An 18,700-nucleotide genomic window follows, 5' to 3' on the forward strand; every position below is an offset into this window, starting at 1 on the left:
GCGCATTCTGATGACCAGGCCCATGGCTCGTCCTTCCGCAGTAGGCGGCGCAAGGGCGCTGTCGTGTCCGAGTAGTGGGGCAGGAAGCGCAGGTAGTAAGCAGTCATTCCAAGGAATGAGGCAACCTCGGGCGCAGAGGTCGGCTCAGGGATGCGTTGCACTGCCTCAACACTGGACGCCAGGGGCATGATCCCCTCTGCTGAAAGGCGGAATCCGAGAAAGTCCATAGCAGATGCTGCGAGGAGGCATTTGTCTTCATTCAGGGTGACATGATGTTTTGTCAGCGCCTCGAACACGCCGTGTAGGCGGGCATCATGGGTGGCCTGGTCCGGTGCGTGGACTACTATGTCATCAAGGTAAACTGCTGTCCCCGGAAGCCCAGCCAGGATGGTTGACATCATTTTTTGAAAGCAGCTGGGTGCTGAGTTCAGGCCAAATGGCATACGCCTGTACCTGAACACCCCGGCGTGTGTCACGAACGCCGTCAGGTCCCGGCTGGCTGGGTGGAGAGGTACTTGAAGGTAGCCCTGCCGTAGATCCAGCTTCGAAAAGACTGTTGAGCCGTGGAAGAGGGCTGTGAGCTCCTCCACTGTGGGCAGAGGGTAGTTGTCCGGGATAATGGCCTTATTCACCTGGCATAGGTCCACACATATCCGGAGTCCCCCCGTCTTCTTCTTAGCAATCACTAAGTTTGAGACCCACGGTGATGCATCTATGGGCTCGATGATGCCCTCCTCCAACATGGAGGACAGTTCAGCCGAGACGCCATCCCTGAACGCAAGCGGCACCCGCCTGAGAGGCTGAATCACTGGTGCCACCTCGGGGTCCACACGAGGGCGGTGGGTGAATGCTGGGCACTTGTTATGGAGTGTCGTGGGCAGGACCTGCATTATAGCCTGGCCGCCGTTGTCCATCAGTGAGAAACCCAGGCCTAAGAACAGGTCCAGGCCGAGCAGGTTAGCCCCCTGGCGTGCCACTGTGAATGGGAAGGAAGGCAGGCGCTTTTTCCCATAGCTGACAGATAGGTTAATGGTGCCCACCACATCAATCTGAGAGTTTCCGTACCCCCGCAGGGGAAGTCCGGGTCGTGGGCCAATTGGAACGTGGGAGAAGAACATTTTGTACGTAGCCTGATTGAGCAGTGACGCTGCAGCTCCGGTATCCACAAGCAACGGAACGCCCACCTCCCCCAGCTGTACAGTGCATGTCTTGAACGATGCGCTAGTGGAGAGGACATTACTAACATCAGCGGAGTTAGAAGTGGATTGGGCGGTCCGGGCAGAATTGTTACGTGAGGGGGCATTGGATGTGGCTGAACGACAGACTCTTGCATAATGACTGAGTTTCCCACAATTTCTGCAAGTTTGGCCACGGGCAGGATACTGTGGTGATCTAGATTCGTGGGAAGAGGAACCACAGTTGGCGCAGTTGCTCCTGGGGACCACATGAGGGCGCTGTCTGACCATTTGTAACATAGCAACGTCAGTCCCAGTGGCCACGGAGGCTTGTGGTGGCACGTGTTGAGTCGGCGCCTGTTGCTTCTGTGCGCTATCAACGGTGTTCAGCAGGGAAGAACACTCTAATGCCGACTCCACTTGCAAAGCAGTTTTGATAGCGTCAGCCAGTGACAGATCGTCTGATTCCATTAACATTTTTTCTCTTGTTTTCTCATATGACGTGCCTTCAATCAGCTGATCTCTAATAATTTGATCATGCAGCGCACCGTAGTCACAGGTTCGGGCGAGATCGCGGAGGTCTGCCACGAAAGCTTGTATGGACTCACCCGGTTGCTGGTGGCGCTTCCGTAGTTTGTATCTTCGCATCAGAACTCGCTGTTTCCCCGCGAAGTGACCAGTCAGTAACGGCACAACTCCGTCAAATGTTGTTGCAGATCCGAGTGCTTCCAGGATTTGCTGTCCCTCGGTCCCGAGGCAGTGAATGAGAAGGGCTTTCTTGCGTGCGGCCGGCATCTGTTCGGCCGTGAATCCCATTGCGTCAATATAGGCATTGTAACCTGTTAACCATCGTTTCCATGGCACTGCAGGCTCCCCCGGTAGCGCCAGGAATGGGTCCGGTGGAGGGAGATTAAATCCAGCCATCCTTTCGTCGCCAAATGTTATGCTAGATAGATTGACACGGACACATGCTTCAAACTCACAGCATACTCTGCTTTACTTCCGTATGCCACGCACTCTAACAACCCACTCACGCACACCCATGATAACGTATATTACGTCTTACGTGCCAGTCCCTTAAGGCATAGCCTGGACACGACAATCGTATCCAATGTCTAATTTCATTAAGTTTGCTAGTTTACCCTCATGACTGAGAGACATCCAAAAGCAATCGTCCTCAAACTCACAGCAGCAGAAATGGTCACAAGTGAAAGTTGGTGGTGATTGGCCAATATTCAAACACTGTCAAAACGAGCTACCCTCATCCCTCGCGTGTTGTGTTCAAAATAAGTAGGCTATGTGCTTTTTGTGTGTTGGCTGTAAGCCGACACACCTAGAAGAGGGAATCCTTTTTGTCGCTCCCTTCCTCCCTTCCTCTGTCCCTGCTGGCGTTGTTGACCTGCAGTTCTATGTTGCTACCACAAGAGGCAGTGGTCCCAGAACATCAAAAGAAAAAGACTCCACAGATTTCCAAGGTCAGTGGCCGAGTGGATAGTGGATCAGCTTGGCGCATTGAAGCCACCATGGGCTTTCAGGCCAAGCTCGGTATTGCAAGTCACGTGACGACATGCGGCCCAAGACCCTTATTTCCCATGGTTTGTGGATTATGATAGATAGGGCTAGAAAAGGAAAACAACATTTTTCTGGGTATCATTCAGCATCAGAGACCAATCTAATCAATATAAACTTTTAATTCAATTTGTTTTTTTGGTTTTTGAGGCCACCAATACCTGTATCAAGCCCACTTGAGAAACATGCTGTGAACGAGCCTCGGGGATGCTGGGCTCGCGTTCATGAGTCCTGCGAACTCAGCGGAAAACACGTCACCATAGGAAGACCCGCCCTACTCTGCCTCTGATTGGATAGTTTTAAGGAAGTCATATGTAATGACGTCGGCTAACATTTGCTATGCTTTTAGCAATGAAGCTGCTATGATCATGCAAATCATAGATATGAACGTATGTCTATGATGCAAATGATCATGACGTGGTTACTTTAGGACATCGTTGGAAAAGATCTAGAGGGTAAGTGGGTCAATGTTGAATAACTTAGCTAACATTACCTATAATGTTACACTTCCTTCTATCAACGTCAACTACACTGATACTGTATATAGGCTAGGTAGCTATGCTAACGGTAGCTAATGCTAACGGCTTAGGGTTAACTAAGTTAACGTTAGTTAGTTAATGCTAACATTACGTTCGGAGGTTTCAGATGTATTTCAATTTTAACTTAATGTTGAGCATGCTCAATGTAACATTGTTCATACATTGATTACAGTCTGTAATCTTGTGTCTGGCGATATTTAGCTATAGTGGGCTGATGCTTGCTGCTACTATAGCATTTTCCACATTATAAATCAAATTAATCAAGCATTGTTATTGTTATTACCTGTAGGCATTACTACCATTGCAAGTAAGCATGCCATGTATATGCCATGCCTGAAAATCAAACTAATATTCTAATTCTTCCCCATCATAGCTCATTGTACACTGATATAATCATTCTCCTTGCTTTTGCTAATACTCATCTCTTTTATCAAACTTTATGCTAGGAAAGAAATCTGGGTGTCATTCGGCGCTTGTGCTCTTCCAGGCTGTGGCGAAGACAGCCAGCCTAGGGGAGAAGTTCGGGACCGGGGAACTAGGAGTGCTCTACTGCTTCCCTGCTCTGGGTGGGGCGTCTGGCACGCTGTCAGCCACGCCTTTATTCCAGTGCAGAACCGACAATTCCCTCTGACTCTCGCTACATACAAGCCTGGGTTGATCTAGAGCGGATCGTCTGGAGGGAGGTGGGGAAGGGACTCCGCTACACATCAACCAATCACAGCACTAGGCAGCTACTAGGTCAGACGTGGACACGGGTCAAGTTGATTTACGAAATTGGACCCAGGAGTGGAGCTACTGGGATGGTGCTGAGTGGGATGGTCTTCAGGTGCAAGCCCCACCCGTACATGACATGGCCAGACAGCAGTATCTGATCATGGATGGCTGGGACTGTGTCCATGATACAGGCAGTGCAATTACATAACATGTCAAGTATACTGTACAGTAGTGCAGAGTCAGTTGTCTATTGTATAGACAAGGTGTTCAATTGCTCAAGTGTTGTCAGGTGTTGGTTCGAGTGTACAGTGGTGCAGAGTCAGTTGTTTATAGTACTCTGGTTGTACTATACATAGGCCCTCACTCTAATTATAACAATGGCACATCTGCCACCCCCTGGACCAACAAGTGAACACGTGACACCTTGTCTATACAATAGACAACTGACTATGCATCACTGTACACTCGAACACTCGAACCAACACCTGACAACACTTGAGCAATTGAACACCTCTATACAATAGACAACTGACTCTGTACTACTATATACATGTGCATTACATGCCTCTCTTCTTTACAAAGATGGTCACAACCACAACATGTCCTGAGAGCACATGCAAAATAACAACTTATGGCTACTTTTAATGTGCATGTCTGTATGTTTAATAAAGCATTTAGGAAAAGTTTAAATCAAGACTTGCGTATTACCTATTATGTTGAGCACTAGGTTTACAATTGTTCATTCATGATATTATTACAATTGACCTTTCAAGTCTGCCTACACTTAGGTTACTTAGCTAAGAACCATTTTAATTACAATTTACTTCTAAGGGCAAATACTTTACTTTAATATCTTCATATCAATATAATATCAAGATCCTAGTAGATGTCCAAATAACCCACTGTGTCCTGGGTCTACTTATTCACCACCTAAAGGGAAGTGCAAAACAGCAAGTCATGACTTTTATCCAGAAACAAAAGTTGAACCGATTGCAGCCAAATAGCTAACATTACAGGAATCATCAGTGTAACTGCTTTAGCCACTGACCGCTACCATTAATGTTATGGAAGCTGCTGCTAGTTGTTGTGAGCCCATGAGCTTATTGGCTATCCCGCTCTCATTGTGCTGGATTAGCATTGGAAGCATTGGAACTGATGTGTCCAGGTGACAAGACCCATCCATCCATCTTCATCCGCTCATCCGGGGTCGGGTCGCGGAGGCAGCAGTTCCAGCAGGGAGCCCCAGACATCCCTTTCCCTAGCAGCATCAACCAGCTCTGCCTGGGGAATCTTTAGCCGCTCACAGGCCAGTGCGGAGATGTAGTCCCGCCACCTAGTCCTGGGTCTACCCCGCGGCCTCCTCCCAGCCGGACACTCCTAGAATACCTCCCTAGGGAGGCGCCCAGGAGGCATCCTCACTAGATGCCCGAACCACCTCAACTGGCTCCTTTCGACGCAAAGGAGCAGCGGCTCTACTCCGAGTCTCTCCCGGATGACTGAACTTCTCACCCGATCTCTCAGGGAGACCCCAGCCACCCTCCGGAGAAAACTCATTTCGGCCGCTTGTATCCGTGATCTCGTTCTTTCGGTCATGACCCATCCTTCATGACCATAGGTGAGGGTGGGGACGAAGATAGACCGGTAGATTGAGAGCTTTGCCTTTTGGCTCAGCTCTCTTTTCGTCACAACAGTGCGGTGAAGCGACTGCAGAACCACACCAGCTGCTCCGATTCTCCGACCAAACTCCCTCTCCATGGTTTCCTCACTCGTGAACAAGACCCCCAGATACTTGAACTCCTTCACTTGGGGTAAGGACTCATTTCCTACTCGGAGCGGACAGGCCACCGGTTTCCTGCTGAGAACCATGGCCTCAGATTTAGAAGTGCTTATTCTCTTCCCAGCCGCTTCACACTCAGTTGCGAACCTATCCAGAGAGTGCTGGAGGTCGCAGGCAGATGATGCCATCAGGACCATATCATCTGCAAAAAGCAGCGACGTGATCCCCAGCTCACCGAACTGCAAACCCACCTCCCCACGGCTACGCCTCGATATCCTGTCCATGAAAATCACAAACAGGATTGGTGACAAAGCGCAGCCCTGGCGGAGGCCAACCCCCACCGGAAAGGAAGACGACTTACTGCCGAGGACCCGGACACAGCTCTCGCTCTGGGTGTACAGGGATTGGATGGCCCTAAGTAGGGACCCCCTCACCCCATACTCTCGCATAACCCTCCACAAGACCTCTCGAGGGACCCGGTCGTAAGCCTTCTCCAAGTCCACAAAACACATGTAGACAGGTTGGGCAAACTCCCAAGCCCCCTCCAAGATCCTTGCGAGAGTGAAGAGCTGGTCGGTAGTTCCACGACCAGGACGAAATCCACATTGTTCCTCTTCGATCTGAGGTTCGACTATCGGCCGGTGACAAGACCCATCTTTATTTATAAGACATTACCGTCCTACCAGTCCTGCACAGAAACAAGCCAGCCAACACACATAAGCCAGGCTTGACCTGGCCTGGTTTTTCTCCACCCGCCCGTACACCGACACGTCCCCCCCTCCACCGGTTCCTACACCTATAGATGCAAACAATTAAATCAAAGAATTTGCTCGAACGTGTGATATTTATTCGATCTAGACCTAATAATAGGCTACATACAGCGCAAACATCCAAGCGGGGTTTTCAGCTGACTGATTGCCAATATTCAACATGGCAACAAGAACATGTAACATGTCCCCCTCGTCTAGACTTAAGTCTCTTTTCTTTCGAATTACAAAACGATCAATTATGAACGACTGAGAGCACACTCACATCAGCGCGACTCGTCTGGCGAGGCAAGCTGTTAGGCTCGTAGGCATAGTAACCAGACCAGACACCACCACACGCATGTAAATCGCAGGGTACCTGTAGCACGAGCACGCAACCATGGGACCAGATTATGAAGAGAGAATGGCTGATTATGAACTTTTACTTAAAATATACCAAAATGTTTGAGGGGGCTTAACCGGGGCTAAGCAGATTTGTGACGGGGCTATAGGTGTAGTGCCGTCCCTGGTAGTAGACTTTGTAGGCCTGTTAGGAAATTGAAGGAAGCAAGGTAATCATCCCTATTCAACTATCCAATGACCTCCTTGGGCTTTGCCCCGGGCCTGTGTACTGACAGGTTGGTGGGGCGCATTATAAATAAACTACCTATAGCCTACCTATCAAAATGTCAATGCTGGAGAAAAAGAGAAGAAACGGAATCTGCTCATTTGATTGTCAGGGACGGCCATGATGACCAGTACAGCGATTCAGGACAACGCTGTCAGCCTGGAGCTCAGAAGCCCCCCCTCTTCCCAGCCCACTCCCCTTCCCCACCTGTCCCTCCCCCTGACCCTCCCACAGAGCCTCCCTGAGCACGACCACCTGCCCTTCTCCCACTACCTTCATCAAGAGCGGCTCTCTCCCGTCGTCCCCGGCCCCTCCCTCTACCACGGGTCCCCCGCTGAGCCTGTACCCATCAGCAGCCCGCCCCCCGGACAAGACCATGCCCACACCGGCCGCCAGCCGCACCTGCTGCCGTTACCAAGGTGGGTCTGTGAGTTGGTTCCTTAAAAGGCTAGACATGATTGGCACCGAATGTCTATGATGCCTCTAGATGGTCTGAGTTGTATCAAACGATCAAACAATATCAATTACATTTCTGTTGATTTGCAACAACTAAATATATAGTTCGGTTAGAGGAGTAGTATCATAAGCCCTGTTATAAGGTTATTTATGATCAGACAACGGTCCATATAAACATTTTGACAGACTTTACACTCTTGAGATATTAGTGCTTATTGCTCATGTCACAGCAAAGTATATCTGTTCTGTAGGTCTAGATCGGCATGGGCCTTAATATGCCCATAGAGATCCATTGTGTACTACTTAGAGTACTGCATAGAATAGTGCTTATAATGTAATGAATGTACTGTATATAAACAACATGTAGCTGATTATACATGCGTACTTTCTAGGCTCCCTCCTCGACTGGCCACTGACCAGAATGCACTACAAGCCCTTGTGAAGGGACACTTCCACTATGGCTATGGAGGGAACTACTTAACTGAGTACTCACAAACGAGGATTTTCCTATGACTATCATTCAATTCATACTGCAATACAGTATAAAATGTAAAACATTTAATATGATCACACTAACCTACAATTGAGTTGAAAGTGTAAAAAGTGTGTGTGTGTGTGTGTGTGTGTGTGTGTGTGTGTGTGTGTTGAAAGCCACATAGTCATGCCACAGTTCTATGACATAACCACCTTGAAGAGGAGCCATGTGCGTGTCAGTGATGAGCTGTAAGTACACCTATACATTACATTACATTACATTACATTACAGTCATTTCGTAGCCGCTTTTATCCAAAGCTGTACAATAATTGCATTCACTTTGTACCTGCACATTGTGAACAAGCCTATGGGTACCATTGTTGTTCTTGACAGGGCCAATAAGTGGATTACGGTACACAAATTGGCCACTAGATGGAGGCACAGAATCAGTATTTGTGATATACGATCAACCTTTGTTTGCTCCACTTGTGCAACCTGCAATGTATCTCTGTTTGGAATTTTGGGGGTGAAATGGTCAAAAAGTGAATTTAATTAAGGATGTTTTACTCCCACTCTTCCTCCCACTTCAGGGTTCCAAAACCTACAGAAATCAACATTAGGTGAGAGAACATTTATGTCAAACAATAAGGAACAGGTCTAGAGGTCTAGGCTACACCTCCATCAACAACCGGATTGACTGTGGTCTTTCTCTTTCCCAGTGAGATGCAGATAGTGGTCCCAGTCCCTAGAGAACATCCATACCAGTCCCATATCTCCCGCTACGCCATATTCCCAACGTTCCGATCTCCGGACGACCCAGATTCCGGGGTGAGGGCGGGTACCAGGAGACCACTGAACCCGCTCATACCAGCCTGCGCCCCTGAGGTCACCGTCCTGACCAGGACCAAGGGTAGGAGGGAGGGGACAATAGCACAATGGAAGAGGGTAAAAGATGAAAGAGAGAGAGAGAGGGAGAGAGAGAGAGAGAGAGAGAGGGTAGTTAATGAATCACTTTTCTCAGCTGAGGTCTTCTTATTCACAGGCGCTCCCTTCCGACATGAGGTGTTGAAAGTTCCCATGGTAACCAAGAGGAAGGCACTGCTGTGGCCAGGAAGACAGGGCTTCTATCAGGTGACGAGAAAGAGGAACCAGGAAGAGATTGAGATTAGGGTTATTTTATTCTGGCATCACAGATCAAAAAGAGCATTTCAACTCTTCAACTTATTCAAATGTTTTTTTATGCCTCCGCCAGGCGATAGGCTGGCCGGAGGCATTATGGTTTCGGGTTGTCCGTCCGTCCGTCCGTCCGATGTTTGTTAATGCAATATCTCGGGAACGCATTGACGGAATTTCTTCCCCTTTGGTACAAATGTTCACTGGCACTCAAGAATGAACTGCTTAGATCGTGGGGGTCAAAGGTCAAAGTTCAAGGTCACTGTGACCTCACAAAATGTGTTTTTGGCCCAGGCCCCCAGGATTCGAAATCTAAAGTGAAGCCCTATTGAACCGCGCTATCTTTAAAAAAAAGCGTCACTGATACCCTTGGCATGCGCAGTCAAAGGTAACAATGACGCGTTCTTGTAGTCCACGAACAGATTGCTCTCCCCACTCTGAGTTAGCGATGAAAAGCGGCTTGCTGATTAATCTACTTTCGTCAAATATATCCGTTGGAAAACTTATTTTTTTTATCCAGGCATCTTAGTTTTAACAGTATAATTGTGACTGAACATGTTTTGTTTGCTAATAGGTGGTATTCATTCTGTTTTGAGCTCGGCGGGTTAGCCGCGAACTCGACGTGTTAGCCGCAACAAGAGATCCTGTCTCTGGGTGGACAGCTGTTCAACTCGCCTGGGACCAGGTCCCCTGGAGCTATTTCGCCTGGCTGGCCATCGCGTTGTTGTGAAAAGAATGAATACCACCTAGCAGCAAACAAATCATGTTCAGTCACAATTATACTGTTAAAACTAAGATGCCTGGATAAAAAAAAAAGTTTTCCAACCGATATATTTGCCGAAAGTAGATTAATAAGCAAGCCGCTTTTCATCACTAACTCAGAGCGGGGAGAGCCATGAACGCAATCTGTTTGTGGACTACAAGAATGTGTCATTGATACCTTTGACTGCGCATGTCAAAGGTATCAGTGACACGTTTTTTTCAAAGATGGCGCGGTTCAATAGGGCTTCACTCTTTCGAGCAGTCAGTGAATGGAGTGACCCTATCCAGTTCTATTAATACATCCATGTTTTGGCCTGATGAACACAATATCTCAAGAACGGCTTGACAGAATTTGTACATATTTGGCCAAATGTCCAGTTGGACTTAAAGGACAATGCTCGTTTTTGACAACCTGGACCTTATTTACGACATATTATAAGACGTTTGACTCACCAAGATCACTTTGGTGTAGTTCGGAGGCATGTAGAAGAAATTTAAAATCCAGCGCGAGCCAGTATATCCATGTAATGTCGGTGGTCGGGGCACTTAGAATGCAGTTTCTAAAAATCTATTTTCTGCCGCGAAACGGTTGTTTTCATCAATCTGTCTTCATGAATCGCTAGTTGTGCTTACATAGAGCATAATCCTGTGGTGGTTTTTCACATGCCTCTGTAATATGATCTTTAGAAACGTCTTTCGAAACGAAATAGCTTCCTCACTTGCTCCAGCACGCATGCGCACAGCGTGCTGGAGCAACGATTGCGCGCTGTGCGAGGAAGCTATTTCGTTTCGAAAGACGTTTCTAAAGATCATATTACAGAGGCATGTGAAAAACCACCACAGGATTATGCTCTATGTAAGCGGCAGAAAATAGATTTTTAGAAACTGCATTCTAAGTGCCCCGACCACCGACATTACATGGATATACTGGCTCGCGCTGGATTTTAAATTTCTTCTACATGCCTCCAAACTACACCACAGTGATCTCGGTGAGTCAAACGTCTTATAATATGTAGTAAATAAGGTCCAGGTTGTCAAAAACGAGCATTGTCCTTTAATTAGATTCATTGGATTCGATTTTGGTATTCAAATGTCAAAGGTCAAGGTCAAAGTGACATCACAAAAGGCACTTTTGAACGCTAACGCTAATCCTAATGATAATGCTAGCTAGCTAACAGTAATTCTAACACTAATGCTAGCTTTAGCTAGCTAGCATTAGTGTTAGAATTAGCGTTAGCATTAGAGTTAGCTAGCTAGCATTAGCGTTAGGGTTAGGTTAGCAGTTAGTCAGGGTTAGGGTTAGGTTTAGTTAGGTTAACTGCAACTGGCATTGTTGGGCGGAGGCATTTAGCCGCTACGCGGTTTTTCTAGTTGTGTTTTGTGTTTTTACTATATTACTGCTGTATTTGAAACATTCCCCTGTTGTCCAGTTGCCTAAGTCAGTGACCAGTGCGCAACAGGTGTTCTACCCATGGCCTCCTAAGACTGTGTGCCCACATGCTACCCTGAGACCCTGGGACTCAACGCTGTGTGAACGCACAGCAAACATGCTCCGCAACTTGGAGAGGACACACTGGCTTACCTCCTACCAACTCAACTACACAGGTACTTTTACAACACACACACACACACGCACATGTACACACACCACACACACACACGCACACACTCACACACACACTCACACACACACACACACACACACACACACACACACACACACAAACACACACACTGTTTATACTCTGAGTAGACACAATTAACACAGCTCTGTACTTTGTGTGTGTGTGTGTGTGTGTGTGTGTGTGTGTGTGTGTGTGTGTGTGTATGCGCGCGTGCGTGTGTGTGTGCGCATGTGTCGGGTGCAGGTAGTGGTCCTGCCAACCCTCTACAGCTAGATGACTTTCATGAGAGAACCATAGAGACAACAGTTGGAGAACACACACTGCACACCATTCAGCTGGTGAGTGTGATATATTTTGGGCTTATTCCATCTGTGCCATTATGTGCCAGGCAAGCTCAATCAGGCACTTCTCAACTGTATTTAAATTCAGTTATTTTGTCCCAAGTTAAGCACTTCTTTTTCCTGATTCCTGAGTGGTCATTGTGTATAATAGTAGTATAATAGTATAATAGTGTGTATATTGCAGCATAATAGTGTGTAGTGTGTTGTGTTTGTGTGATTCAGAGGGAGTGTTCCCACCCCACCCTCGTTCCCCCGCGCCCGCAGAACGGACGCAAGGCCCGCATCCAACAGCACCGACGAAACCTGGAGAGCAGCTATGTTTCTGACCGCCGCCAACCTGGCAACCATCCCTGTGACCAACCTGGCAACCCATCTGATAGTGACCTGCTTGAACACGACCATTGTAGCCATGACAACAGTGACTCTGCTTACCAGCTCTACACCCATGGAATCCATGACCACAGCAGTGGTCACGGTAACCATCACAGTGATACGTTTCGGGAATTCAACAGCTCAGTAGAACCTCACAAGGTCCAGAACATTCCGGAACGACCTGGACTGGGTCATCCAAGGGGGGAGGAGATTCCGGATCATGTCGACCCAGCAAACCGCCATGTTTGTTTCTGCTGTGATGCATGTGGTTCTTCTGTGTGCTGCTGTGAGTGTCAGAACCAGAGATCTGACCCAACAGACCCTGACCTACAGGATCAGACCCCCTACAGGCATGACTTCCTACCCAGGACACAGTCACTCGATCTGGTGCAGGACACCCTGCCTGGATGCCTGGGTGGGATGGAGGTCCTGGGGGGCGTTGATGGAGAGTGTCCCCGGCTGAACATCATGGCGCCAGACCAGACGGGCCCAACCTGCGTCCTGGGTGCCTCTGAGAGTCCCACGCAGGGTGTGTGTGAGAGAGGGGCAGGGGCGGGGTTATTCCGGTCCCAGTCGGTTCTGTTAGACCTCCAGGACTCGTTCTCCAGGACGGACGCCCACAGGCGCTTCCACCGCACCCTGAGGGGAGCGGCCTCCAATCTCCATGACAACCTGCATACAGGCAGAAGGCACACGTTGTACGGCTTCAACTCCTTCTACTTTCACAACTGAGGGGTGCGGTTATATGCCCATGCTAGGCTGACAGAAACACTCAAACACACGCACACACGCACAAACAGACGCACACACACACACACACACCCACACACCATACAATGCAGGTATTTTTAAAACGTGTCTTTCTCTGTAGAATAAACATCTGCTTATGACACTAAACTGTGCACTTCTCTTTCATTTTATTGTGTTTAAACAAAAATGCACAAGCCTATTCTGCAGTCATATCAGCCATACATGATGGATCACAGTTTACCCGTTTTCCTATTGAAATTTGAGAATGTAGTATTTGACAGCTCTGCAGTCCAATCCTGTCCAGTTCCGCATGTGACGTAGCGCAAAGAACTGCGCCAATTATCTTACAAAAATAAGCATATCAAATTCACCTACTGAACCGAGATAAGGTGGGGCGATTTACCTGAGGATCTGTCTCAATTTCAGCCTTGTCGGGTAAGCTACGTTAGCGACTTTTACACACTCGTTGAAAAATTATGTAGGCGTACTGTAGGCTTTGCAACCCAAAAAGTAACACTATTGTTTGTTATGTTTTCCCTCCGTCTGATTTGATTTGTTTCAAAGAGAATGAACAACGTAGGCTAACTTACTTCTTAATAATAGCATTCAATGCATCGTGATGTATAAAGCTGACTTAAGGTTGGTAGACTACATATAATTTAAGACTTAAGAGTTGTAGGCTAATTAGAAGGGAGGATTCCGGAAGCGCAAAGCCTCTCCCATCCTGAGTTTTCCCCAAGAAAGTAGCACTCACGTTACCGTGCAGCGTTATCTCAAGCTTTTATACGATGGGCTTTATCTTTCTGACAACTTGTATGCGGCCCTGTGGCTACAGTTGATAGGCTAGCCTGCTATTATACAATGTATGTACATGTAGGCTAACCTGGGGGTTGTGAGCGTTCCTGAACACAAGATGTGTTCCCAAATACCTCCTCCAAAAAACCTAGAAAGCTCTCCAAGAAACCGCACATGTATACTTCTATGTTATACGTCAACTACTACATGTCATAGCACTGCAAAGAATTTGCTAGAATCTATTCCACTCTGCAGGGCAGCCACCTGGTCACAATGGGGGACGTGAAGAAGGGGAAGAAGGTGTTTGTCCAGAAGTGTTCCCAGTGTCACACGGTGGATGAAGGGGGAAAACACAAGGTGGGACCCAACCTCTGGGGTTTGTTCGGCAGGAAGACGGGACAGTCGCCTGGCTACTCCTATACAGACGCTAACATCTCCAAAGGTGTGTGTGATGGACATTACTCTAGAATATCTTCCCACTTCGGTTTCTTAAAGACCATAAGCGCTGCACAAGTCTGGACAAGCATGAAAGACAGCCAGAATTCCTCCTCAGAGTACTGCAGTAAAATTTAGCAATACAACCTTAAGAAAACGGCCCTATTGTGTCCTCAAACACACACAATCATCTTATACACTAATGTACATTTTAAGTTTTAATTTATTAAGATGTAGGTCTACAGACATGTATGCCACATGATGGGGCAGGGGGGACATACAGTAGCAATATCCTTCCATACTTGGACACTCGTAAACATTCTCAGAAAATGCATGCAACATGAAATCAATCTTTTTATCTCTCCCTCTATCTATCTATCTATCTATCTATCTATCTATCTATCTATCTATCTATCTACAGTATCTATTGTCCTTTGTTACAGTTACAGTAATAGTGTGTTTCTGTGTTTCAGGTATCATTTGGGAGGAGAAGACTTTGATCCAGTACCTACAAAACCCTAAGAAGTACATCCCTGGCACCAAGATGATCTTCTCTGGCATCAGGAAGAAGAGGGAGAGGCAGGACCTAGTAGCCTATTTAAAGGAGGCCACTTCCTAGTGGGGCGCTCAAACACCTATTACAAACATGTGCACCTTAGACAAACTTGCACATAGTGTGCCTTGCAAAGACAACTTAAACATGACACGCACGCACGTGCGCGCGCGCACGCACACACACACACACACACACACACACACACACACACACACTACAGAGACTCATCTCACAAACACTCATCTCATTATACATCTCAGTGAGCACACATGCTCTTGACACACATTTGTATTCTCATCTCTTACCTCATATTTTTTTCTGGTTTGTACTTTTATACTCACCATGTTATTACAACCAAGTGCATGCTTCTGTTATACTTGCTAGTATGCTACCATTCTGCACCACTCTTATGTAAGAGAGTCTGTTTTCAATTATGGTCTGATTCAGCTTCAGCGTTAGTAAGAATGTTTAGCACATGCATTGTAAAATTCAACAGTCTCTGCTCAGGGTAGTTGGTAAATGCAGTTTGCTTTTCACATAGAGTTACTTATTCTACAAGTTCCATGTAAGATAAACAAGCTGCCAAACGCCTCAAGTCAGAACAGAGCTAGGACAACATTGACACGGACTACAGTAATGTTCCACATGAATGGCTAGTGGTTTACACATTAAGCCCACTGTAATGGATGATTAGGCTACAGATCCATTATGCTCTATATAGACTTGAGTTTGATAGATTTGTTGTCATATTTCTCAATCACAATTTATTTTTGAGTTTCTTTGCAGTCTTTTTTCCATGCTGAGCTTGATGGGATCTGGTTTCTTAACTATTATAACTATCTAAACACATATCCTTAGGTGAGTGGGCTTTGCATATGAATATCTCTGTCACTTTGTATGAAATGGATTCAGGGTCCCTGACATGCTGCTTTTATCTCTAATGTTACATGCACTCTCTCTAGTTTACAATGATCTCTGAGATGCTGAAACGCCTTTTACTGACAATGCACATTGTATTATTTTGTATGTGTTTGAAATATATATAAATAGGGAATTGTTTTACATCGTGTATAGTTCTTTGCCCGTTTCCTCGACCATCGTCATGTGAATGTGAGCTGTAGAAATCATATGTCACCAGCAGGTGACATATGATTGTTAATGTTAATTAATTAATTGTTAATTGTTAACATATGATTGTTAATGTTACATGCACTCTCTCTAGTTTACAATGGTCTCTGAGATGCTGAAACGCCCTTTACTGACAATGCACATTGTATTATTTTGTATGTGTTTAAAATATATATATAGGGAATTGTTTTACATCGTGTATAGTTCTTTGCCCGTTTCCTCGACCATCGTCATGTGAATGTGAGCTGTAGAAATCATATGTCACCAGCAGGTGGCAGCATTTCCCTGCAGTAGTGATCAGAACACACTTGACAGTCTGACTTCAGATCAGAACGTTGCACGCTGCTACACAATATCTAGCCTCGTGAGACTCACAATGTCAGAACTTACAATCAAACACTGCAAATTCTTCACGGGGACAGGTTATTGCAATTCTCTCATATCATAGTTTCCAGGGTAGGCTATATGGTTCCAATCTGTGCGAGGATCTAGCCTGAAACGAAGCAAAAATATCCCTGAGTGTTTCTAACTTTTTATTCTTATGAGATGGATATCGTCATGTTTGGATTATATTTTTGTATTCCAGAATATTCTGATTGAGTTGCTGTACCTGTTTGCTTTGGCTTGCTTGTAAGGACGTTTGGCGCGCCAGCAGCCATAATTGTGTTGATATTGACCTAAAGGCACCAAAACGGATCGATAAGTGGATCAAATTGATTGGCAGGCTGGATCCTGGCTGGGGTAGGCTACAGTAGCATACGGTGGTCTAATGGCAAGCGAGAAGACATTGTTATAGGGAGCAGCCACTCACTCGACATTTTGTGGGAAGCCAGCATCATTTTTCTTGCGGCTGCATTTTACCGAGGTAAGCGCTGTCTCTGAATTGCTTAAAATCTATCCATGTAGATGTGTGGCCATCAATTGTGGTCTCATTCATAGGATTCGTAGCATGCCACTGAATCTATATGCAAGTTGGACATAGGGCATGATTTGACTTGTTACTAGGCGGATCAGAAATCATAGCCCCAAATGCGCACGTGGGCAAACACTGGTTGGGCTAGGCACCTAAAAAGCGTTATGCCAATTGTGGCACTTTGCAATTTAAGCGCAAAAACATGTCACAGGTAGCCTATAGAGTAAAAGGTGCCTAGGTGTGATGTCACACGTCCATCAATGTTAATTTGAATTTACCAGATTTTCTTGTTTTCTTTCCCTCGTAGTAATAAAAATGGGGTTCTAATTTTGGCGCACAGGCGCAGCTGAAGGAAGGGTGTTAGCGCGCGGCTGTAATTACAGATGTCTGCATCTGCTGCAGAGAGCGCGAGCCTGTGGACACACACACACACACACACACACACACACACACACACACAGCACTACTGAGAGAGAGGAGCACTATAGAGAGAGAAAAAAGAGAGAGAAGTTGTGGAAAGGACAGGTGGGAGGACTAAAGTACACAACCAAGAGAAGGGAGATGAAGAAGACTAGAGAAGTCAAAGCTGGCAGAGCAACATCATAGGCAGAGTGACAGGCACTAGAGTAAAAGAGTGAGACAGAGTGGAGTGGTGTGCTTTGTGTGTGTGTGTGTGTGTGTGTGTGTGTGTGTATTGAGAACACAGGGACCAAGCAACATGGACCTGGTCAGGATTGGACTCTACCTGCAGCTCTTCCACTGCTGTGCACTGGCTCTTACCCATCATCGCTGGGACCACATGCTGTCTGCTCACTCAAGTAAGATTATACTGCCTGTGTGTGTGTGTGTGTGTGTGTGTGTGTGTGCGCGCGTGTGTGTGTATGTGTGTGTGTGTGTGTGTGTGTGTGTGTGTGTGCATGTGTGTGTGTGTGTGTGTGTGTGTGCGCGTGTGTGTGTGTATGTGTGTGTGTGTGTGTGTGTGTGTGTGTGTGTGTGTGTGTGTGTGTGCGTGCGTGCGTGCATGCGAGCAGAAGGTCCATTTGAGACCCTGATGGATCTACATAATAAAATATCTTATGCTCCTTCCTTCAACAAACACACGTGCGCACACACACACACACACACACACACACACACACACACACACACTCTCACTCGCTCACTGTGGCACTTCACCATTATAATATATCACCACGGACAGTCAATCACAGCTCGTCCTACATATGTGTTTGTCAGCCATCAGGATGCTGGATGAGCCAATGAGGTTTGACCCCTGCTGTCTGATGTCTCCGCCCCCACCTCCACTGTTCCCTCCGCCTCCCCAGCTCTGGAAGCGAGGCAGTCTCGTAAGTCCGGCTCACACACACACACACACACACACACGCACATGCGCTGCATCATAAAAACACCCACTGTTTGATAACTCATGTTTGTGTTTTAAAGGATGACGTCGGGATGGTCGATGGAGGAGAGGGAGAGAAGAGGTTCAAGCTGCAGCATGTGCTGCCTGGCTGTGAGAGTGGCCCCCCGGGGCCTCCCGGGCCCCCTGGTCCCGAGGTGAGACCCTCCAAGTCCCACGGTATTCTGGACATATCTTGCGGTCTGTCTACCTGTCTACCTGTCTACTGTCTACCTGTCTACTGTCTACTGTCTACTGTCTACCTGTCTACTGTCTACTGTCTACCTGTCTACTGTCTACCTGTCTACTGTCTACCTGTCTACCTGTCTACCTGTCTACCTGTCTACCTGTCTACTGTCTACTGAAACCACA

General features: G+C 46.9%; 3 protein-coding genes across 3 annotated transcripts in view; all 3 read left to right on the forward strand.

Annotated features, from left to right (window-relative positions):
* Positions 1-7,268: 7,268 nt before the first annotated feature.
* On the forward strand, positions 7,269-13,084 carry LOC311323304 (sperm-associated microtubule inner protein 4-like; the record flags this gene model as incomplete). Its single annotated transcript, XM_084455505.1, has 6 exons — positions 7,269-7,567; positions 8,799-8,989; positions 9,122-9,210; positions 11,445-11,619; positions 11,883-11,977; positions 12,203-13,084. 6 exons carry the CDS (start codon positions 7,269-7,271, stop codon positions 13,082-13,084), a joined length of 1,731 nt encoding a protein of 576 aa, XP_084311631.1.
* Positions 13,085-14,167: 1,083 nt separating this feature from the next.
* LOC311322991 (cytochrome c iso-1/iso-2-like) lies at positions 14,168-14,951 on the forward strand (the record flags this gene model as incomplete). The annotated part of the gene is made up of 2 exons (XM_084455112.1): positions 14,168-14,339; positions 14,806-14,951. The coding sequence occupies exons 1-2, from the start codon at positions 14,171-14,173 to the stop codon at positions 14,949-14,951; spliced, it is 315 nt and encodes a 104-aa protein (XP_084311238.1). The 5' UTR covers positions 14,168-14,170.
* Positions 14,952-17,647: 2,696 nt separating this feature from the next.
* The window catches only part of LOC311323306 (uncharacterized protein), a gene marked incomplete at both ends in the record, with an annotated part of 28,670 nt that continues 27,617 nt past the window's right edge, over positions 17,648-18,700 (forward strand). Inside the window, 3 exons of the mRNA XM_084455507.1 lie at positions 17,648-17,747; positions 18,166-18,275; positions 18,373-18,486. Coding sequence (XP_084311633.1) covers positions 17,648-17,747; positions 18,166-18,275; positions 18,373-18,486 — 324 coding nt within the window. The remainder of the gene's footprint in view (positions 17,748-18,165; positions 18,276-18,372; positions 18,487-18,700) is intronic.

Source organism: Borostomias antarcticus (assembly GCF_949987555.1).
Source record: "Borostomias antarcticus genome assembly, chromosome: 21".
Taxonomy (NCBI): domain Eukaryota; kingdom Metazoa; phylum Chordata; class Actinopteri; order Stomiiformes; family Stomiidae; genus Borostomias; species Borostomias antarcticus.